This window comes from Hylobates moloch, unplaced genomic scaffold (assembly GCF_009828535.3).
Source record: "Hylobates moloch isolate HMO894 unplaced genomic scaffold, HMol_V3 SCAFFOLD_3, whole genome shotgun sequence".
In the NCBI taxonomy this organism is placed as follows: Eukaryota; Metazoa; Chordata; class Mammalia; order Primates; family Hylobatidae; genus Hylobates; species Hylobates moloch.
The window spans coordinates 18,204,421-18,229,431 of NW_026652278.1; the positions used below are offsets into that span (position 1 = coordinate 18,204,421).

Genomic DNA, 25,011 nt, shown 5'->3' on the forward strand with positions numbered 1-25,011 from the left:
AAAAACTTTTACTGTTTCACTTAAAATGCCAATTTATAAGTTAGTCTTAACTGCAAATTTGAAATAAGACAGAAAGTACACATAGGTTGTATGTAGAAGGCTCATAACAAGATGAATATAAAGAAAAACCTATATTAGCCATTTCAAAACTTATGTAATAGAAAATTACATTTCTGGATGTTGCCAAATATCTTTTCCCACCTGCCCCTGAAATGATGGTACTTAACTGGGGTTTTGTTTTTTGGCTCCCTACTTCAAAACTTCTTTTCATATTCTGAAATAAGCACAATTTACTCTAGGTTATCTCATTCTCAGTTAAAAAAAAAAACTCATTCATACCCATATCTTCTCTTAGGATTTGTCCCCTGGCATTCATTAAATAAATATTTATTTAGTTTTATACTGTCTGCCAGCCAAAGTAGGTGAAATGATTTTATAGTGGCTTAACATACAATGATATGTCCTGTTGCTTTAGTAGTTTTGAACTAATAAATTATATAGACTCCCAGATAACGAATCACAGTTGAATTCCTAGAATGGATCCTACTTGATCATAGTTTATTAAACTTTTGAAATATGGTTGGATCCTATGTGTTAATATTTTATTTTAAAATTTTCATTGTGCATTCATGACTTCTTTGTCCTGCCTTCTTCCCCCAAGAGTTAAGACTTTTTAAAACTTTTTTCCTTTTTTACATTTTTTACTGAGAAATAATTGTACATATTAATGGAGTATATAGTGATGCTTCAATACATATAATGTATAGTGATCAGATCAGGGTAATTGGCATATCAATCATCTTGAACATTTATCATTTCTTTGTGTTAGAAATATTCAATATCCTAATTCTAGATATTTGAAACTATACATAATGGTTAACTACAGTCATCTTACACTGGTATAGAACACTACAATGTATTCCTCCTATCTAGCTGTAATTTTGTATTAACAAATCTCTCTGTGTAACCTACCACTTCCCCCTACCCTCCTCAGACTCTAGTATCCTCTGTTCTACTTTTGTCTTCTATGAGATCAACTTTTTTTAGTTTCCACATATGAGTGAAAACATACAGTGTTTAACTTTCTGTTCCTGGCTTATTTCACTTAACATAATGTCTTCCAGTTCCATCCTTGTTGCCACAAATGATAGGACTTCATTCTTTTTATGGCTGAATAGTATTTCAGCATGTATATATACCATATTTTTCAAATTCATTCATCTCTTCTTGGAAACCTAGGTGGTTCCATATCTTGGATGTTGTGTATAGTACTGCAATAAACCTGGAGGTGCAGGTGTCTCTTTAATATACTGATTTTCTTTCCTTTGGATAAATGTCCAGTGGTGGTATTGCTGGATCATACAATAGTTCTATTTGTAGTTTTTGAAGAACCTCCATACTGTTCTCCATAGTAGCTGTACTAGCTTACGTTTCCATCAAAAACATTTCCCCGTTGTTCTGCATCCTCACCAGCATTTGTTATTTTTTTTGTCTTTTTGATAACAGATATCCTAAATGGCGTGGGATGATACTTCATTGTGTTTTGATTTGTATTTCGCTGATGAATACTGATGTTGAGCATGTTGTCATATATTATTGGTTATTTGTATGTCTTCTTTTGAGAAATATCTGTTGAGATCATTTGCCTATTTTTGTTAAATATTTGCAAAATGGATTGTTTGTTGAGTTTTTTTTATCATTGAGATTTTTTTAGTTCCTTATATATTCTGGATGCTAATCCCCTGTCAGATGAATAGTTTGCAAATATTTTCTCCCCTCCTGGAGGTTGTCTTTTCACTCTGTTGATTGTCCTTTTCTTTGCAAAAGCTTTCTATTTTTATATGATCCCATTTGTTTACTTTTGCTTTTGTTGCCTGTGCTGTTGTGGCCTTTTTCAGAAAATCTTCTCCAGACCCATGTCTTCAAGGATTTTTCCTGTTTTCTGTTGTTTTATTGTTTTGATCCATTTTTAGTTTAGAGAGGAGGGTCTAGTTTCATACTGCTGCAAATGAATGTCAACTTTTCCCAGCACTATTTATTAAAGAGGCTGCTTTTTCAGAGCATTTTTTTCATTAATCTTTATTCAGTAATTTTTGTATTCAATACAGTCTCTCAAAATGGATACAGACTTGTTAAGAATGAGAGAGATTCATTATCCATTATCCTTTTCTTTCTCCTAGATTTTCTATCTTGAGGTCACTATTTTCCAATCAACTTATTCGGGAGGGGGACAGGTAGAGTGAAATTCAAATACATCTCAGAAATATGATTAAATCTATTGATAAAAACTATTTTTGAATGCCGTATTACACTAACAAATTCTTTCCAACTAAAATTCCAATCTTTTCCTGTTAAACCAGGAAAAATAAATATCACAGTGTATAGTGTTAGTATCAAAAGGACTCTGAATGTAGACTTAACTTCAAATTCTGAATACAACATCTTATAGCCTGTGTGAGTTTGGGTTTAACCATGGTAAATCACAGTGTCTTCTTCTATAAATTAAATATACTAATGTACACTACACAGATGTAACAATAATTATATTATAAATCATGTGTGACATGCCAAGCACTACTGAAAACAGATAAATGTTAGTTCATCCTTTCCTCAAAATAAAAGGTTATTTTTTCTTTTACTTATTGGCCTCTTTTTAAAAAAGATTAAACTACTATTTCTTGTATATAATCCCCCAAAAAAGAAAGAGAACACCTTGAGCAAAGGATACAATGAAGCTTAAAACAGTCAACAGTCGGCTAAATTCATTGAAAGAAATGTGTGATGATTCTAAGGATTTTCCTGATCTACAAAGAAATTGTTTCTTTCAGGTGGCCAGGTAAGTGGTACCACTTTCATCAGGAAAGAGCCCTAAGAATTTAACGAAGTGCATAGAGAAATACTGATAAACAGAGAGAGGAACTAATAAAATAACCTCCAGAAAATAAAAATAATTATAAACATGAAAAGCAAGCAGATTGGAGTTTTCATAATTTTGCATGAGTATTCCAAAAAATTAAATAATTAGATGTCTTAATTTGAATACGATTTTGCTATGAAATTATATGCCTTACCAAACTATATCTATTATATATGTATACATATATATCACTCCAAACAGTTGGACAAAATCAGGGATCCTAGGCTTCATTAATTAGTTAAGAGATTTTTTTTTTTTTTTAGATGGTCAGTCTTGCTGCGCAGGCTGGAGTGCAATGGCCTGATCTCGGCTCACTGCAACCTCCGCCTCCAGGGTACAAGCAATTCTCCTGCCTCAGCAACCTGAATAGCTGGGATTACAGGCATGCACCACCACATCCAGCTAATTTTTGTATTTTTAGCAGAGACGGGGTTTCTCCATGTTGGTCAGGCTGGTCTCAAACTCCCGACCTCAGGTGATCAGCCTGCTTCAGCCTCCCAAAGTGGTGGGATTACAGGAGTCAGCCACTGCGCCCGGCCAGTTAAGTGATCTTTTAAGAGTACACAGAACTGCAATTTCACTGTATTATAAAATGGTTAAGAATATACATTATTATATACTACCAATTAAAATATTACTTTCTCAAATACAAAATTACTTTTTAGTTTTTACCGATTTAGTTTTTAAATAATCACCTACAAAGAAATTAATGTCATAAGTAAACCACTATGTTCAGGGAATTTATTTTGAAAACTTGATTATTCTTTAAATCTCATTTGAAATTTCAGCTATTCTGCTTTCTGCAAGATATAGTTCTTATACAAATCCTATTCCCTACCCATTCTTAAATAATTTAACTCAGGAAATTACATTTTCATGTTTCTATTATCCTCTATTATCTTTTTGATTAAGAAAAAATATGGTCAGTAAGTTGTTTTGCATCTTGTTTCAGAATTCTGTGTGAATTCTAAATAGGTTATCTTTACCAGAAAGTTCTTGTTAACCTTGAAGAAGGTGTCACGGTGGCTTTCAGAAAGTAATAATAACAGCACTAACAATAACAAAATAAAATTAATAGTTTTTGGATTCTAAAATCTGACCTCAAACTAGATTTACAAACTAGAACATTAAGAAACGTGTCATGTCATATGTTACAGTCAAATTAAGAAATGTGTCATGCTATGTGTTATACTCAACCTCTTATTCACTACCCTAGCTGTATTATCAGCTGCACTTTAGTCACTTTTAAAAAACATAGATGCCCAGTATCCAGTCTCAAAGAATCTGATTATATAAGTTAGTTTTTTTTTCCAACCAACCTCCAAAGAGGATGCCAAGGTATGGGCATGTTTGAAAATCACCAGCATATGCCTTCTACATCCATCATGCAATAATAGAATGGGACTTGTGAAGGCAAGGTTATATACCCAAAGATTAGCGATATTGACTGTATAAAATTTACTATGAGAGTAATGTTGAAATAATACATTTTACAACAATAAAAAATTAGAAATGGCACAAATATTCCTATTTGTTTAAATATCATATAACACAAAACAATCAGCTAAGTTTTTAAGTGCCTTCCATAAATGCACCAAAAAAGTCCCGGTGTACCACAGTGAAAAGAAAAACTAGCAACATGACATTTTTTCTTTTTCCTAATTGGTTTATTATACAATGCTTATATCTATTTCCAGAAAAACATACTCCATGAGGAAAACAATTATTTTGAAAGACATTTGTTGAAGTATAAAGAATAATATGAAAAATACCTTTTCCCAGGAAAATAGTCCAACATTTCATACTCCAAACCCAGGAGGATAAAACAGATTATTTTAGAGAACCTTTTTGAGAACTACCTACAAATAATCAAGTGACATAAAGCCAAACAGTTTTAACCTATGTTGAATTGTGGAACTGTCTTTATGTTTTTGTTGTCAGTGTTAGCACAGGGTAAAAAAAAAACCTTTGTTAAAATGTAAAACTGTTTAAAATATGCTATTCCTTCCTCCAGTCTGAAGAACTTGCTTGAAAAAATGGAACTCATATCTTCTTCTATATTTCCACAGCATTAAGAAACAAGCATTACTAAGAATAAGGTAATTTGTTGCCATAATTAAGAACATACACTGGGCCCAACTAATTAGCATGATGTAGTCAAATAGAAAGACTACCACAAGTTTTAGGAGTTACAAAAGTTAGATCTACCACCTACTACCTGCATGGCTTTGGCAAGTTCCTGTTACTCTCATCTGTTTAGTCTTCTGAAAATTAGGATAATAATACCATGCTACAAGGTAGGTTAAAGATTTTGTATATAAATTACTTAACATAGTACCTAGCATATAGAAGGAAATTAAATAAACAGTAGTAATTACAATCATCATAATCTGACATCTATTTCTGAAACAAAATTCTCCAAATTTTTTCACCTAAGTTTTTTGACACATAAAACTTGATATATCATCATCTTCAGCAATATGAAAAAAATAAAAATACATTCCCATTACGTCAGCCAGAAAATAGCTCAACCTTAAATTCTCCATCGAAGTACAGACATTGTATGAAAGCTCCTTGAAGAACCTTTGCAAAAGTTCAAAATTCCACTTCATGGATTTTTAACAATGACAACAACAATCTATACTTTTTGTGGGATTATTTTCCCCAGAAGAAAAACAAACAAACAAAACTTTCATCAGCTTCCAGAAAGATAAGCCCAGTGTCTTATCACCATAACCAAAACAATAATATACTGACAGGCCCAATCTAGCAATGAGATAAAGTCACTGCCAGCCTAGATTCAGTACTTCATTCAACCCATTTTACTAATTTTAAACAATGATTCATGAGCCTCCTAAAAGCTGAGACAATCCCGTGTTTATCAGGAGTTACCACTTCAAATTATTATTTCAAAAAGAAAAAGATTAAATTATTAGTATCGAATGATTAATCACAGAATGACATTCATTACTCAGATTTAAAAACCATGCTTAACTTTACTACTAGGAATTTCCTTTGAAACAACCGTAATAGTAAAAAGATTAAAGTTCTTATTAATAGTCATAGTTTTCTTTACATGATTCTACTTGAAATAATTTACCAAAGCAGATTATGTGCCTTTATGAGGTTTAAGAGAAAAAGCATACTTCTTACATCTATTAAATGTGTTATTCTTTTATTTTTACTTATAAAAATGTTTCCTAATTGCTTCAAATTGGTATAATACTTTATTTATACCCTCAATAAAAAGTGCTCTTAAGTACTGATAAGTATACTTTAAATATCAGCCAGGTTTTATATATAATATGATACATAGAAAAACAATGTTTTCACTACAAGGGTCTACTGGATACCTAAATTTAGTATTTCAATAAATATATTCACTTAAATATTCAGAAATTGATAGGACTATACTGCATAGCTAAAATTAGGTGAATTGTATAAATGTACTCTGTTTTTGGTTCTTTGGGAAAACATGCTTATGTAGTTGTTTCCCAGATGCATCTGGGTTTCCATTTCATCTCAAAATCTTATTTCTTTAGCTCTACTATCTCTATTCCTTTCTCTAGTTCTATTAGATTCCTATACTTAGTAAGTATATCTGAAATGTTTAATATAAAATATGTTTTTGCTTATCCCTTAAAATCTAAAATGTTTACATTCCTACTATGTATAAAAATTTCGACAGTATTCCATATCTACCCATTATCAAAATTAATATGTAGCAAACACAATAAACTGATATAGTGTTCACAAAGGGAAACAACATAAAAAGTCTTCAAAAAGGACATCCAAATCTAGCTTTTTGTATTCCCCTGTATCTACCACTACTTCTGCTCAGTACTTCTGTTCTCCTGGCTCTATTCCTATAATACTACTATGCTGAAATTAGAAAGAATTCCATTCATATTCTATCACTTATCTCTAAAATGACATATACACATGCTATCAATTAATGTATTTGAGAATATCTATATGGAAAATTTCTGATATTTCCTACTTTGTACAATCCTAACAGATACATACCTATGTCATATGCCAGGAAATCGGCAGAAAAACATTTTGCACCGTTACTCAAGGAAGTGTCATTATGGGTATTTCCTCCAAAAATAAGCATAGCTCCATTGATAAGAACAGCTGAATGAAGGTATCTGGCAAACCCACTTTCTTTCAAAATAGTCCTACAGAATAAAATTTAAAAATGTATTACAAAGGATAAAATGACCTCCCTGATTTTATATATGTTATATAAAGGGTCTACTTTGCATATAGAGTTTTCCCTGGAATTGTGGGGGAAAAAAACATATTTTTTAACAATTTATAAATGACCTCTAAACTTCAATATTTCAAAAAAAAATTTTGAGGCTCATAGCATCTTAACATGCTTTGAAGAGACACAATATCAAAAAGAATTTTTAATACTCATAATTTATATTATAAATTATTTTTTCATTTACAAAGATAGGAAACAAGCCGTCTTAAAACTAGAGGCCCAAAACATCATTTTAAAATACCAAATAAGTAAAAAGTTAAATATAGTAAATTTAGTCTAAACTGTATTTGGTTAAAACTTTATAACTCATATGGACCCCAAAATAAACTTTTAAGTTTTTATTTAAGTATAAGATGCGTAAAACTGCACATATCAGAAGCCTAAAACTCTATGATTTTTCACAACATGAACACAACTAAGTAATTAGCACTCACATAAAAAACTATAAGAATATTACCACTATTCTAACAGCATAAATTCATTTGCTGTTTTTGTACCTTACCTAAGTGGAGTCTATAGATTGCACTCATTGATGAATAGGTACATTTGCTCAAGATATATATATTTGAGATATATATTTTTGTGTAATCAAAAATTACAATTACAATGCATCTTGTGAAACATTAAAATTAATATAAATGTTCTTTTAATTAAAGTATAATTCTGAGAGAAAGTATTATAAATATATGCTCACAATTATAACTGATCTGAATGAATGGATATGTAGTAAAGGTGCATGACAATATAAATAAATACTAAATAACTACTCTAAAGCCCTGATACAAACAATTAGAAGTTAGAATTATTATAAACATAAACACAGCTAATATGTAAAGTATAGTTAGTATAGTATATGTAGTAGCTCCAAAACCATGGATTATAATACCAATTAATTTCTAAAGAATATGAATCTCAGCCGGGCGCAGTGTTTTCTCACACCTGTAACCCCAGCACTTTGAGAGGCCAAGGCGGGTGGATCACGAGATCAGGAGATCGAGACCATCCTGGCTAACACGGAGAAACCCTGTCTCTACTAAAAATACAAAAAATTACCCGGACATGGTGGCATGCGCCTGTAGTCCCAGCCACTTGGGAGGTTGAGGAAGGAGAATTGCTTGAACCCAGGAGGTGGAGGTTGCAGTGAGCCAAGATCGCATCACTGCACTCTAGCCTGGGCAATAGAGTGAGACTCTGTCTCCAAAACAAAAAAAAAAAAAAAAAAGGAAAAAGAGTATGAAGTTCACTTACAGAATGGCAACATGAGGAGTTCCACAAACACTCCCACTGGGAAAAGAACTATAATTGGTAAAAATTATAAAAAGCAACGATTAACCTTCTCAGAAAATTTTACTAAGAGCAACACCAAATAAAGAAACATTTACTCCAAAAGAACAGCAATAGTCTATGGCAATAGATACATTACTTACCCCAACCCCCTCACCCCTGCCTCACACACACACAACCAATTCAGCATGATAGAAATTCTACCGCAGGAAAGTAAAGCCAAGAACATAAGGCTCCTTCATCCCTTAACTCCCACTCCAGGCCAGCGATATCTCACTAGGAGTGGCAGGATACCAGCACTTCTCATTCCCTCCAGCTCTGGGTTACAGAAGCTCTGTTCTGGGAAAGATCATGAGAGGTCTGGGTGTTCTTCCTCTGCCCAGTTGCCACTCATAGGGTGGTAGCTATACACCAATTCCAGCAGGCTAACAACATCGGACCCAATAGTCTTCATCCCTATCTCACTCATAAGGCAGAGTGCTGCATGCCAAAAGAGCCAAGCTGAGAAGACTCCAGAGACTACTATCCCCATCTAGTACTCTGTACATAAAGTAGCGCTGTTACTCTAAGAGGAACAGGCCACTAAGCCTACCCACCTACAACTCCAAAGCTGTAGCACATAAGTTTTTCCCCAGGAGGAGAGGTAGGCTAAGAAAAAATACAGCCCCAGCCAGGCGCGGTGCTTACGCCTGTAATCCCAGCATTTTGGGAGGCGGAGGTGGGCGAATCACGAGGTCAGGAGTTCTAGACCAGGCTAGCCAACATGGTGAAACCCCATCTCTACTAAAAATACAAAAAATTAGCTGGGCATAGTAGCGTGCGCCTGAAGTCCCACCTACTCGGGAGGCTGAGGCAGGAGAATTGCTTGAACCTGGGAGGCGGAGGTTCCAGCAAGCTGAGATCGCACCACTGCACTCTAGCCCAGGTGACAGAGTGAGACTCCATCGAAAAAAAACAAAATAAAATAAAATAAAATAAAATAAAATAAAATAAAATAAAATAAAATAAATCAATCTCTGGTCTCTAATTTTTCTTTACAAAACAAACAAGAAAATACTATAATCTAGTGGACAGTAAATTAATAATATGGATCAAGGCACAAAATATTATCTAGTAGAGCAATATTTAAGCTAAGATAATTTAAATATAATGAAGAAGAAGGTGGAACTTATTCCAAATATGCTAGGCTGGTTCAACATTCAAAGTCAATTGATTCAATCCATCATGTCGATAAGGTAACAAAGAAAATCATATGATCGTATCAATAGATGGAGAAAAAGCATTGACAAAATCCAACATTCAGTCATGATAAAAACTCAGCAAACTAGGAATAGAGGGAAAATACCTCAGCTTGATAAACATCTATAAAAACATCATATTTAATGGTGAGAAACAATGTTTTCCTTCCAAGAAAAGGAATAAGGCAAGGATGTTTCATCTCACCATTTCTATTCAACATTTTAGTGGAAGTCCTTGCTACTGCAATGAAACAAGAGAAGGAAGTAAAAGATATACAGATTGGGAAGGAAGAAATAAAACGGTCTTTTTTCACAAATGATGACTGTCTACGAAGTAAATCCCAAAGAATCAACAACAACAACAACAACAAAAACCCTCTAGAACTAATAAGCTAGTATAGCAAGGTTACAGGACACAAGGGTAATATACAATTGATTTTTTACATACCAGCAGTCAACAAGTAGAAAAACACAATACCATTTACATTAGAACCAAAAGAAGAGAAATACTTAGGTAGAAACCTAACAAAATATGTACAAGACTGGTTATGAGGAAAACTACAAACAATAAAAGAAACCAAAAATCTAAATAAATAAAGAGATAGTACATGAACACAGATAGGAAAACTAATACTGGCAATATGCCAGTTCTTCCCAACTTGATATACAGATTCAGTGTAATACAAATCAAAATTCCAGCAAGATTTTTAGTAATAAATTTACTAAATTTATTATCAAACTGATTCTAAAATTTATAGGTAAAGGTGAAAGACCTAAAATAGCCAGCACAATACTGAAGAAGAACAAAGTCAAAGATTGACACTACCTGGCTTTGGGACTTACTATAAAGCTACAGTAATCAAGTCAGTCCCTGGGACTGGCAAAAGAATAGACAAATAAATCAAGGAAACAGAATAGAGAGCTCAGAAATAGACACATACAAATATGGTCAACTGATATTTGACAAAATAGAAAAAACAATTCAACAGTGAAAGGACTGTCTATTGGACAAATATTGCTGGAAAAACAGGGCATCACAGTAGTAATAATAGAAATAATCATCTAGATACAGACCTTACATCTTTTACAAAAATTAACTCAGAATAGATCACAGACCTAAATGTAAAATGCAAAATTATTTAATATAAAACTCCTAGAAGATAACATAGGAGAAAATCTAGGTAACCTTGGGTTTGGTGATGACATTTTAGATACAACAACAAAAGCATAAATGATGAAAGAAAAAAGTCGTAATTTGGACTCTATTAAAATTTAAAACCTCTCCTCAGTGAAAGACATTGTTATGAGAATGAAACAAGAAGCCACAGTCTGGGAGAACATATTTGTAACACATAGCTAATAAAGGACTGGTATCCAAATTATACAAGGATCCCTTAAAACTCAACAAGAAAACAAGCTCAATTTTTAAAAAGGCAAAAGATCTGAACACACACCTTTCCCAAGAAGACATATAGATGTCAAGTAAGCATGTTAAAAGATATCCCACATTACATGTCACAGGGAAATGCAGATTAAAATAACAATGAAATACCACTACACACACATTAGAATAGCTGAAATCTAAAATGCTGACAAAAGATGGCAAGGATCTAGAGCAACAGGAACTCTCATTCATTGCTGCTGGGAATGAAAAATGATACAGCCAGCCACTTTGGCAGTTTCTCACAAAACTAAACATAATTTTAACATACCATCCAGGAATTGCACTCCATGGTATCTACCTGAATGGGTTGAAAATATGTCCACACAAAAATCTGCACACAGATAGCAACTTTATTCATAATTGTCAAAATTTGGAGGCAACCAAGATGTTCTTCAATAGGTAAGTGGATAAACAAAAGATGGTTTCCATACAATGGAACGTAATTCAGCAATAAAAGGCATGGGCTATTACGTCATGATGAGACATAAAAGAACTTTAAATGCTTATTGCTAAGTGAAAGAAGCCAAAATTAAAAGGCTACATACTACATGATTCCAGCTTTATGACACTCTAGAAAAGGCAAAAGTATGGAGACAGTAAAAATATCAGTGGTTGCCAAGAGTTTAGAGGGAGGAAGAGATAAGCAAGAGGATCACAGGTTATTTTTAGGAAAATTAAAATATTCTGTATGAAATGATCATAGTAGATACATGTCACTATACATTTGTGAAAATCCATAGAATATACAGCACAAAAGTGAACCCTAATATAAACTATGGACTTTAGTTAATGAGCAATTTATCAACATTGACACATTGATTGTAACAAACGTACCATATTCACATAAGACACATAATAGAGAACCTGGGGATAAGGGAGATAAGAGAGTATTTGGAAACATTCTGTACTTTCTGCTCATTTATCCATAAAACTAAAACTGCTCTAAAACATAAAGTTTATTGTTAAAAAAACAAACAAAAATGGTAGGGATTAAAATTATATCTGATTTACCAGATATGATATATTAAATGGAAAAAGTAAATCTTGTTCCTCATACTTCATATACAAAAGTATTTTGTAATGTATGACGCATAAAATGGAAACCAAGTTTCTCACTGGCAGAAGAGATTTACAAATGTGAAAGAGGGGAAGGCAAAAATGATCCCTGTAATGCTGTATGGCATCATTATGCAATTTAGACAGACAGCATTTAAGCACAGATAGATATGTAGAGCTACAGATATATGCCCAGATGTATAATTGGATATAGAGAGGTGTGTGTGTGTGTGTGTGTGTGTGTGTGTGTGTGTATTTTCTGGCTATAACTGCTGAAAGGGTCTGGGGAAAAATTACATTGTCAAAACAGCAATAAGCATGCCTAGTTCTCTAATCTGTTTTTAAAGAACATTCTCCACTAAAAGGAACCTAGGTTCCTTGGGGGAAATGACTTATTCGAGCACTAGGGCAGGGAGAGTACCAGATGTGAATCAAATTTTTGTGCAGAAGGTAAAGGAGTGCACAAAGAATTATGGGGACATATCTAAAGAATACAGACACCTGATTGAAAGGAGCTCACTGGGCAAATCTGGGACAATATAAGCACCAGAATAAAGAATAGCAATTGATTACAAAACATTAAATAAAATAAAAATACATGAATTCATACTGATATAAATGAATATATAGGCTGGGGAGACTAAGAAGGAATAATGAAATATAACCACTTAGTAAACATCATAGTAATAACTCTTTCTAGTGAGAATCATCAATGGGTATTAAAACTATTACATAAAGGTTTAATAAGAAATAAAATATTTACATAATCTGAAAGTATCTCCCAATAAGGCACTTAGTAATTTAAAAAGGAAAAATAGTATCTTTACCATTGAGAAAACTAAAATATAACACTTTTACCAAGATATAAAAGTTAGCCTTTCCAGAAATGTTCACAGCAGTCTCATTCTTAATAGTCGAAAGTGAAAACAACCCAAACGTCTATTAATTGACAAACAGATTTTAAAAATGTGGTATGTTGAGATAATGAAATATTCAGTCATAACAAAAACAATGAAGCACTGATACATGGTATAATATGGAGGAACTGTGGAAAAAAAATTACAGTAAGTGAAAGAAGCCACACACAAGAGGCCATGTTTGTACAATTCCATATATACAAAATATCCAGATTAGACAAATCCATAGAGAAAGAGAAACTAAATTAGTGGTTGCCAGAAGATGGAGATAGGGAGAATAGACAGGTATGCGGTTTCTTTTGGGGCTGATAGAAATATTCTGGAACTAGTGGTAATAATTGCACAATATTATGAATATACTGAAAACCACTACATTGTACTGTTTTAAATGATCAAAATTAAGAAGTTTATGTTATGACTTTTATCTCAATAAAAAAGGTTTTTTCACAAAAATTTAACTTCACCAGCCATGGGAGAAGAATATGACATTTTGGTATCCCTAACAAAAATACAAAATGTGAATCTAATCATGTAGAAACATCAGATAAACCCAAACCAGGCACACACTTCAAATGAAAGATCATGACCATTCCAAATTAAAGGAGACTAAAAGACATGGTAACTAAATGTCTGCATGCCTGGATATAATCCTGGATCAGGAAAAGATACCCAAACTCGGTAAGGAAAAAAGTATCAAAATCTGAGGAGAGTATTAAAAGGGAAAACCGCAGGCCAATCACATATGTGAACATTCACGAAAACTTACTAAGAAATCAAATCCGGCTCATACCAGTAATCTCAGCACTTTGGGAGGCCAAGGCAGGTGGATGGCTTGACCTCAGGAGTTCGAGACCAGCCAGGGCAACATGGCAAAACCCAGTCCCTAATAAATACAAAAATTAGTGGGCCCTGCTGGCACCCATCTGGAGTCCCAGTGACTCCGGAGTCTAAAGTAAGAGGATCGCTTGAACCTGGAAGGTGGAGGTTGCAGTGAGACGAGATCGCTCAAGCATGGGCAACAGAGTGAGACCCTGTCTCAAAAAAAAAAAAGAAAAAGAAAAAAATCGAATCCAGCAATTTTGTTATAATTTGTAAAAAATATTTGTACAATTGAAAAAAATAAATGTGTTAGATTATAATATTCTATCCACATTATTTTCTAAATTTGTTTCTTATGTAAGAGAGTATCTTTGTTTTTTAGTGAATACATTTTAAAATATTTATGCTTAAGAGGGCATCATGTAAGCAACTCCATTCAAAAACAATACATAGATATAAAGAGACATATAAATAAATGTAGTATTAAAAATAATTTAAAAGGAACACAACTACTGATATTGCAGATATTAAAAGATCCTGAGAGAACATATGAACATTTTTATAACAATTTAACCGAAGATATCAGTTTCATGGATAAATTCCTTTAAATATATCTTACCAAAACAGACTCAACAACAAATAGAACATCTGAATGTTCTTACAACTATTATATTGAATTCAGTAGTTAAAACTCTACACCCTGAAGAAAACATCAGACCTCGTTGGCCCAAAGTTTATTATTTTAAAATAGGAAAAATAATTCCAATAATATATACATATATACATGTTATAAATGTTCCAGAGTATTAAAAAGAATACTCCCCAACTCATTTTAAAAGCCTGAAGTAACACCACCAAAGAGCTGACATGAATATCTCCAAAAAAATGTGCGAATCTCACATATTAACATCAATGTAAAAATCCTTATAAAAATACTAGCAAACTAAAAAAACACATAATACATTATGACTACATTTGATTTAACCCAAGTTGAGTTAATAATAAAGTAAATTAAAATAATATTCCACATTAAATTATTTAGTGGAAAAATCAAGTAAGTCATTCCTAAAACAACCTTTGGCAAAACCCAGCATCCATTCATAATATAAAAAAAAACTAAAAAACTCTACACATAAATTACAAAAATGCAGCAAACTGTTAGACATAAGAGTAATATAAAAATCAATTGCCTTTCAGTCTATCAAATCATAAACAGAAAAATAAATTAAAAGATATTGTACTGGTTGAATGAATACTGTCCACCCAAAATTGTTCACCTAGAAACTTGGAATGTGACCTTAGTTCGAAAATAGGGTCTTTGCAGATAGTTGAGTTAAAATGAGGTCACATAGATCTAATACTAAACTAGTATGGGTCCTAAATCCAGTGACTGATGTCCTTATAAGAAGGCCACGTTCAGACACATACAAACACACAAGAAGTCCACATGAAGTCTAAGACTTAGACTGCAGTAATGCAGCTACAACCAAAGTATGCCCAGGAATGTCTGGAGCTGCCAAATGCCGGAAAAGGCTAGAAGGATTCTTCCCTGGAGCCTTTCAAGAGGGAATGGCCCTGCTGACATCTGGATTTCAGACTTTTAGCCACCTGAACTGTGAGAAGCTAAATTTCTGTTGTTTTAAGCCTCCAAGTCTATGATAGTTTATTATAGCAGCCATAGGAAATGAATACAGATTTCACTTAGAAAAGCATATAAAGCATATAAACTATTAATCACCTGGAAGTAATTCTAACCAAAAAAACTGTTAGTATTGCAGACCACTAATGGAATGGACTTTTCAATAAATAGTTCCAGGAGCACTGGTCGTACACACACACACACGCGCACACACAGATCCTTATCCAGTTAAAGACTAAATGTGTGGAAGGCAATATTGAAAACACTAAGGTAAGTAAGTATTATTTAAGCAAGACACAAAGCAAAATCCATAAAATATTGACAACTTCTGATATATTAAAATTAATAAGCTTTGTTTATCAAATATCACACAAAGGGTAAAAAGATGATCCACAATCTGGGAGATAAAATGTTTGCAAAATATAAAACTAACAAAAAATTATTATCAAAAAAGTGTACACAAACAACTACATATGACAAAATGGGTGAAAATTTCAAAGAGTAGCTGTTTAGCCAATAAATATGAAAAGACGTTATACCGCATTAGCAATTAAGGAAACGCAAATTAAAACCAAAATAGGACACCATTTTATACTCACCATACTGGCAAAAAATATTCAAAAATGAAAAAACATCAAATCTTAACGAGATTGTTGAGAAGAAATGGGAACTGTCATTCACCACTGGTAGAAGTGCAAATTAGTAAGATGAGGCTGGAGTATAGTTGGGTAAAATAGATCATGACCAAGCATTTATACTATTAAGTAAACAGCTTAGACAAACTTGTCGTGAAACAATAGAAGACTAAGTAAGAACATTTTTGCTAAAATTGCTCATAACAGCAAAAACTAAGGACAATTCCAGTATGCATCCACAGTAGGGCAGAAAATATAAAAAGGCTCTGTGTTCGCACATTAAGGGTCTCTCACATGGCAAAATTCTGCCAAGGATCCTACTACATTTCCCTAACTCATTCACTCTTCCTCCCTCCTAAATGATCATTTCCTACTTCTCTTTTCAAACCTCAATCTTCCACTATCCCTGATTCTCATCCTCAAGTGATGACTCTACTTTCTACTTCACTGAGAAAATAAAAAGAAACAAAATTTTCAAGAGTTCTCTCCACCTCTACTTATTTACCTGTATTTGTATTCAAATAACCTGACTTCATACCTGTTCCTATGAATAAAGTACCCATGCTCTTCCTAGGTAAGGTTTACCACTCTATTTGTTCACTAGATCCCATTGCTTCTTGTTTTCTTAAGTACATCCCTCTAGCAAATTATTCCCTTTATTTTTTGCATCATTTCTGACATCTTCTTGATCTTCCCTGTCAACCTACAAACATAATTATTTCTCCAAACTTAAAAAAAATATATCTTGTCCCACATCCCTTACCACTTGTTACCCTGTTTCTTTCCTTTCCTTATAACTCCTCAAAAAAGTTGTTAGTACTTTTCTTTAATTCCTCTTCTCCCATCTTTATTTGACACATGCCAGTCAAGACTTCGCCACCCACTGAAACTTCTCTTGTCAAGTTCAGCAAAAAGCACTAGTTTGCCAGATTCCATGACCATTACTCAATCCTCATATTAGTTTACCAATCAGCAGCTTCTGACAAATTCTCTCTCCTTCGAAATATGCTCTTGGCTTCTAGAATACCATATTCTCCTAGTTTTCCTCCTAACTCGTTAACTGCTCATTCTCAGTCTCCTTTTCTGGTTGTTTCTCCTCATCTCTTTGACCAGAAAATTAGAGTGTCCAGATCCTGAAATTCCTACATCCAGCCACCTATTTAACATATCCACAAGCTGTATAATATGGATCTCAAATTAAACGTATCTAAAACCAAGTTTCCATTCTTCCTGACACCAAACCTACTTCTCCTACAAAATTCATCATCCCAGCTAATGCCAATTCCATGCTTTCAGGTCTTCAAGTCAAATGCCTGCTTCATCTTTCACTGTTCTCTTTCTCTTTCTCTCTCTCTCTCTCTCTCTCTGTCTCCCTCTCATCCACTCTATATCCAGTCCCCTAGCTTTTTCAATTCCTGTTGGTTCTACCTTGAAAATATATTCAGAATCCAACCAATTCTCACTACCTTCACATTGGCCTCTACGGTTCCAGATACCATCATCTCCTTCTTAGATCATTAAAATAGCCCCCCAAATGGTCTTCCTGCTTCTGCTCTTGCATCGTAATTACAATACTGCTCCTGTAAAAATCTAAGTCAGAGCATGTCACATATGTCAGATATGTCACATATCTGTTCAAAACCCTCAAAGTCTATCCATACCAAAGTAAAAGCTCTATAATGTTTTCTAAGGCACTACATGATTGGGTTTCCAATTATTTCTCTAAAGGAAGATAATTTCCATCCTACTCCAAGACACTCGACTACACTAGCCCCTTTGCTGTTCCAAATGACAAGGATGTTCCCATCTCAAGGCTTTTGTACTAGCTGGACCTCCTCCTAGAACACCTGTCCCCCAGATATTTGCATGGCTCACTCCCTAATCGCCTTTAGGTTTTATTAAGATGTCTTATAAGGTCTTCTCTGGCCACTCTTTTTAAATGCAACAATCTGAAACTCCCTATCCTCCTTCCATGCTTTCTTTTCTCTTCATAGCACTTATTATCATTTAAAATACATTTTACTTATTTCCATATTTATTGTCTGCCTCTCTCCATTAAAATGTATCTCCAGAGCATAAAGTTGACTTTTTAAAGACCTCTGAAGAAAGCATACAATGATAAACAATTTATGAAAAATTTAAAAACAGAAAAACTAAATGAAAGGTTTGCTGGCAAATACATATATGGAGGGTAAAAACGTGCAATGAAAAGCAAGGAAATAACACAATATTAAGAATATTGGAGGGGGATAATATAAGTGGTATAATCATAAAGGGACACATGGGGGCTTCTAGGGTATTGTAATGTCCTCTTTCTTAGCACAGGTAGGCAGGGAATTCATTTTATTATGGTTTTGAAACTATATATACATACTATCATACAGTCTTTTGTCCATATGTAATATTTCCCAATTTATAAAAGAGAACTAGTAAAAAATAAGTACTACAAATTTTTTAATCACTGTGAAAAGCAAAGCTACAGAGATAAGTACTTATTTAAATTATCAATATGGGATTTTAACCAGACATTCCAAAATTCCAAATCTCTTATTACGATGTTTTTAAAGATAATAGTCTTTTGCCTACATAAACATTTTATTTTCATTTTAATAAATCTCTGATATCTTACTTCGCAACTATGTTTGTGTGCTTGTGTGTATATATTTCTATTATTTCCCACATAAATTTATAAAATTAAATTTTAAATTCTCAATCTCCCTTACTGAGAACTACTTACGATTATTCCCAAAACACGGCTTGATAAAGAGCCAACAAAATTTTCATTGAAAAGATTTCAGACACTCAGTAAGCAGAGAAAGAAAAATGCTGATGTTCATCAGTATTTACTGAAATGTGTTTTAAATAATAACATAATTTATAAAATTAACCTCTATCACTTTCCAAAACCTCTGACAGGAAATTTTTTAGAGAAATCACAAAAAATCCAATAATTTAATAACATAGTTTTCAATACTTTAATGTAAAAACAACTTCTATTATATCAAATTGAAGCTAGATTAAATCATTTCATGTAACCAGGTGTGGCCTCACTATGAAAATATTTTTTAAGTATATGTGATTAGAAAGACATTTTAAAAGTACAGAATTAATTTGTACCACAGAAGCATTACCATTAGATTCACTACCTATCTTTTTAACATCTGTAGAAATATAATTGAAGTTGGGCAAGCATGGTGGCTCATGCCTGTAATCTCAGCACTATGGGAGGTCGAGGTGGGTGGATCACTTGAGGTCAGGAGTTCCAGACCAGCCTGGCCAACATGGTGAAACCCCGTCTATACTAAAAATACAAAAACATAGCCTGGCGTGGTGGCAGGTGCCTGTAATCCCAGCTACTCAGGAGGCCAAGGCAAGATAATCACTTGAACCTGGGAGGCAGAGGTTGCAGTGAGCCGAGATTGTGCCGCTGCACTCTAGCCTGGGAAACAAGAGCGAAACTTCATCACAAAAAAAAAAAAAAAAGAAATAAAATTGAAGTCTTTTTTCCCTCACTGCAAAAAAATTAAAAAAAAAACAAATTGATAATTACAGCTGAAAGTTATAAATGGTAAAGTTTAATATATTCCTTATATGTTAAAACTTACTGTGCTTTTTCACAGGCTTAAGGAATACAACAATTGAAGAAAAGACCTAAACAATAGGCCAAGAAAATCTGAGGTCTCCACTATAAGAGAATTCTTCACATAGAAAAATAATGAAGACATAAGCTCCAATTATAAGTTGTACAAACATATGCAAAGAAAGTTATGAGATGCCTCATTTAACAAGGCTATAAAATCAAGATCACAATGACCACAATACTCAAAATCATTACACCAAAGTTAAAGTCCCTGAGCAAAGATATTAATCAGCAAAACATACCAAAAACATAAAAGGAATCATCTCTGAGCAACAGGAACTCCTATAAGTTTAAGATGTTTATTCTCTTACTTATTAAATGTAAAGAAACCAGATGCAACTACTCCTGAAGGAGTGGGATAGCAGAAATGACTGAACTTTTATGTCTCCATCCTTTTCTAACACTGAAAATAAAAATGCATTTTGCTAACTTTACATAAAAAATTGACCCTCTTTTGGTATGTCAAATTATCAAAATCTTTTAGCATATAAGAAGTCAAATTGAACACAGATTTCTATTTTTAAACAAATTTTTATGAAGTATAATATATATGCCAAAAGTGTAAAAATCTTAAGTGTATAGTTCAACGAGTTATCAGAGTGAACACATAACCACTCCAGAAGCTTTGCTGCTACTCATTCAAATCACTACACAATCATAGGCAATCCCTATCATAAACTTCTAAGCCCATAATTCTGTTTTTCCTGGTGCTGAACTTTATATCAATAGAAGAATATACTATATTTTCTTTTATGTCTGGTTTATTTTATTTTCTGTTCCTGCATTAATTCGCTTAGGATTATGGCCTCCAACTGCATCCATGTTGCTGCAAAAGACAAGATTTCACTCTTCTTTATGATTGCATAATATTCCATGGTATGTATGTACCACATTTTCTTAATCTAATCTACCATTGATGGGCACCTGGATTGATTCCACGTCTTTGCTACTGTGAATAGCACAGCAATGAACAAACAAGTGCCTATGTCTCTTTGGTAGAATGATTTATTTTCCTTTGGGCATATACCCAGTAATGGGATTGCTGGGTCAAACGGTAGCTCAGTTTTAAGTTCTTTAAGAAATCTCCAAACTATTTTCCACAGTGGCTGAAATAATTTACATTCCCATCAACAGTGTCTAAGCATTCCCTTTTTCTCTGCAGTCTCACCAGAACGTGCTGTGGTTTTTTTTGTTTTTGTTTTTGTTTTTTGACTTTTTAAAAATAGCCATTCTGACTGGTGTGATATCTCATTTGCATTTCTCTAATGATTAGTGATGTTGACCATTTTTTCATGTTTCTTAGGCACTTGTATGTCTTCCTTTGAGAAGTGTCTGTTCATGTCCTTTGCCCATTTCTTAATGGGGTTATTTGTCTTTTGCCTGTGGACTTAAGTTCTCTGTAGATTTCAGATATTAGGCCTCTGTCAGATGCAAAGTTTGAGAATATCTTCTCCCATTTTGTAGGTTGTCTGTTTACTCTGCTAATGGTTTCTTTTGCTGTGAAGAGCTCTTTAGCTTGATTAGGTCCTACTTGTCCATTTTTGTTTTTGTTGCAATTGCTTTTGGGGACTTAGCCAAAAATTATTTATCAAGGCCAATGTCAAGAAGAGTTATTTCCTTGGTTGTCTTTTAGGATTTGTATCGTTTGAGGTCTTAGATTTCAATCTTTGATCCATTTTGAGTTGATTTTGTATATGTTGAAAGGTAGGGGTCCAGCTTCAGTCTTTGGCATATGGCTAGCCAGCTATCCAGCACCATTTATTGAACAGGGAGTCCTTTCTTCATTGCTAGTTTTTGTCAGCCTTGTCAAAGATCAGATGATTGTAAGTGTGTGGCTTTATGTTCAAGTTTTCTGTTCAGTTCAGTTGGTTTACATGTCCATTTTTCTACCAGTATCATGCTGTTTTGGTTACTGTAGCTTTATAGTACAGTTTGAAGTCGTGTAGTGTGACACCTCCAGCTTTGTTCTTTTTGCTTAGGATTGCTTTGGTTATTCGGGCTCTTTTTTGGTTATGAATTTTAGGACAGTTTTTTTTTTTCTAATTCTGGGAAGAATGACATTGGTAGTTTGATAGGAATAGCACTGATTCTGTAAATTGCTTTGGCCAGTATGGCCATTTTTACAATATTGATTCTTCTGATCCATGAGCATGGAATGTTTATGTTCTTACCGACTTTTTAGACATATATAGTTCAGTCTATCATTTTTCTTGTATTAATAAAACTACTCAAATTCCATTTAAGAAATCTTTCTTTACTCATAAATATGAAGATATCTGCCTCTGTTATCTTCTAGATTATTATTGCACTTCCACATTTAGATCTAACATTGATCTGAAACAGATCTTTGTTTATGATGACGTGAGGTAGGGTTCAATATTCATTTTTTCCAACTGTACATCCAATTGGCCCAGAACAATTTATTAAGAAAAACTGCTCTGTAGTTCCACCTTTGTCATTAGATTAAGTGCCCATAAATGTATAGGTCTGTCTGTGGAATTCCTATTTGCTGTATTAGTCTATTTCCCTATCTTTGCAACAACACTTAATTATTGTACCTTCATAAGTGATGAGATCTGATAGAGAACTCCTCCAGCTTTGTTCTTCTAAAATTTGGATAGAAAAGTCCTCCAGCTTTGTTCTTCTAAAGTTTTTCCTTTGGAAATTGACATGGAGACTCTAAAATTTATACCAAAATGACCCTTCACATTTTTGCATAAATTTTAGAATCACCATGTCAATTTCCAAAAGAAAAACACCTGCTAAAATTTTGTTTGGGATCACATTAAATCTACAGATCAATTTGGGCAGAATAGACAACTGCATAATATTGAGTTTTTCAAACAATTGTCATAATTTGGTCTGAGATATATTTAAATTTTATTTAATTTCTCAAAATAAGGTTTTACAGTTTTCTGTGTAAAGATCTTGCACATAAGTCATTAGATTTATTCCTTAGGTTATTAATGTTCTGACAGTAACATAAATTATATTATTTTTAAATTATCAGTTTTAAACTGTTCCTGGTATACAGAATTACTCTGGATTAATTTTTTATATTGATGTTATTTGCAGCAACTGATTACCCATATACATATTATATTATATTTTATATTAATCTGCCTTATTACACTAGCTGGAAATTCCAATAAATGTTGAATAAAAGTGGTGATAGTGAGCACCCTTATCCCATTCCCAATCTTAGAGGGAAAGCTTTCTATATTTCACCATAATGCTTGCAGTAAAGTTTTCATGTGTCCCTGTACATTTTACCACATAAATGATTTGCTTACATTCCTAGTTCACCAGAGGTTTTATCATAAATACATGTTAAATTTTATCTATACTTTTTTCTGCATCTTTCAAGAAGATTATAGATCATTACTTCTCTATTTTCTTAATTATTCAAATTTTATAAATTTTAACTAATCTTATATTCTTTGAATGAGCCCAAATAATCTATTATTTTCTTTCTAAATTGCTGGAATCGTCCATGGAAAAGATAATACTAAAATTTTCCTTACCTGTAACATCGTTTTCATATTTTTATATCAAGATTATGCTGGCCTCATAAATCTCAACATAATTATTTCTGTTTCCAGAAAGTTTGTGAAAGATTGATGTTATTTATTTCTTAAATGCTTATTTCTTAAATATTTGGGAAAATTCACCAGTAAAGTGATCAGGGCCTGGAGAATTTGTTTTGTTTTTATTTGTTCATCTGTATGTATGCTTCTGTATTGTGAGGCAACAAGGTTTCAATTAAAAATTCTAGTTATTTGACATAAGATTATCTCAATGCTCATGTGTCAATTCTGGTAAGTTTTGTTTTTCTAGAAATTTGTCATAGTTCATCTACTTTTTCAAATTTACTGTCATAGAGTTGCTTATCATATGTTCTTATTAACTTTTAATCTCTATATGATCTGTCATGATATCCCTTTTCATTCTTGACATGGATTATTTGAGTAATCTTTGTTTCTAAGTCTGTGTGGGGATTTATCTATTACTTTTAAAAACAACCAACTCTGTTGAGTTTTGGTGGCTTTATGGATCATTTCTATCACATGTTTCCTATTTCATTAATTCATGCTCTTATCTCATGTTCCTTTCCTTTATCATATCTTTATTTTCTTTATCCTTCCTTTGGGATCAGTCACTGTTCTTTTTCTAACTTCTCAAGGGGATTCTTAGACTATTGATTTTCAGACTTTTAGAAAATCATTTCTAATAAATGCATTTAGATCTATAAGTGTCCCTCCTTAGCTGAATCACATGCATTTTGATGTGTCATCATTCAGTAATTTTAAGTATGAAAATTATACTAGGGTTTTTTTGGCCAGGAGCGGTGGCTCATGCCTGTAATCCCAGCACTTTGGGAGGCCAAGGTGGGTGGATCACAAGTTCAAGAGATTGAGACCATCCTGGCTAACAGGTTGAAACCCCATCTCTACCAAAAATACAAAAAATTAGCCAGGTGTGGTGGCACACGCCTGTAGTCCCACCTACTCAGGAGGCTGAGGCAGGAGAATTGCTTGAACCCGAGAGGCAGAGGTTGCAGTGGGCCGAGATTGTGTCACTGCACTCCAGGCTGGGTGACAGAGTGAGATTCTGTCTCAAAAAAAAAAAAAAAAATATATATATATATATACACACACACACACACACACACACACACACACACACACACGATATATATAATATATATACACACATATATTATATATAATATATATACATATATACATATTATATATATTATATATATACACATATATATTAGGGTTTTTATTATTTTTATGTAATCACCAAAAAGTTACTTTTTATTTTACTGTGGTCAATTAATTTGTATTATTTTAATCCTTTTAAATTTGTTAAGACTTGCATTAAAACCCAGAATATAGTAAATTCTGGGAAAGTTCCTTTGTTCTTGGAAACAATGTATATGCTTCAATTATAAGGTATTATATTCTCAAATATCAAATGAGACAAAATTATTCATTGTGCTATTCAAATGTTTTATATTCTTGCTGTTTTTTGGTCTCCTCGTACTACCAGTTACCAAGAAAATTGGGTTAAAAACATCTCACTATGTTTTGTCCTCTTTTGTTTGGTCAATTTTACATTATTTCAACACTGTGCTATAAAT

General features: G+C 33.1%; 1 protein-coding gene across 7 annotated transcripts in view; it reads right to left on the bottom strand.

The window, feature by feature from the left end:
* ATRNL1 (attractin like 1) overlaps positions 1-25,011 on the bottom strand; it is an 838,515-nt gene that overhangs the window by 684,649 nt on the left and 128,855 nt on the right. For 6 of the 7 annotated variants that reach the window (XM_032176925.2, XM_032176917.2, XM_032176911.2 and 3 more), the window contains exon 10: positions 6,944-7,098. The exons of the other annotated variant lie outside the window; for it this stretch is intronic. In XM_032176925.2, the coding sequence (XP_032032816.1) occupies positions 6,944-7,098 (155 nt within the window). The remainder of the gene's footprint in view (positions 1-6,943; positions 7,099-25,011) is intronic. 7 annotated transcript variants of the gene reach the window in all.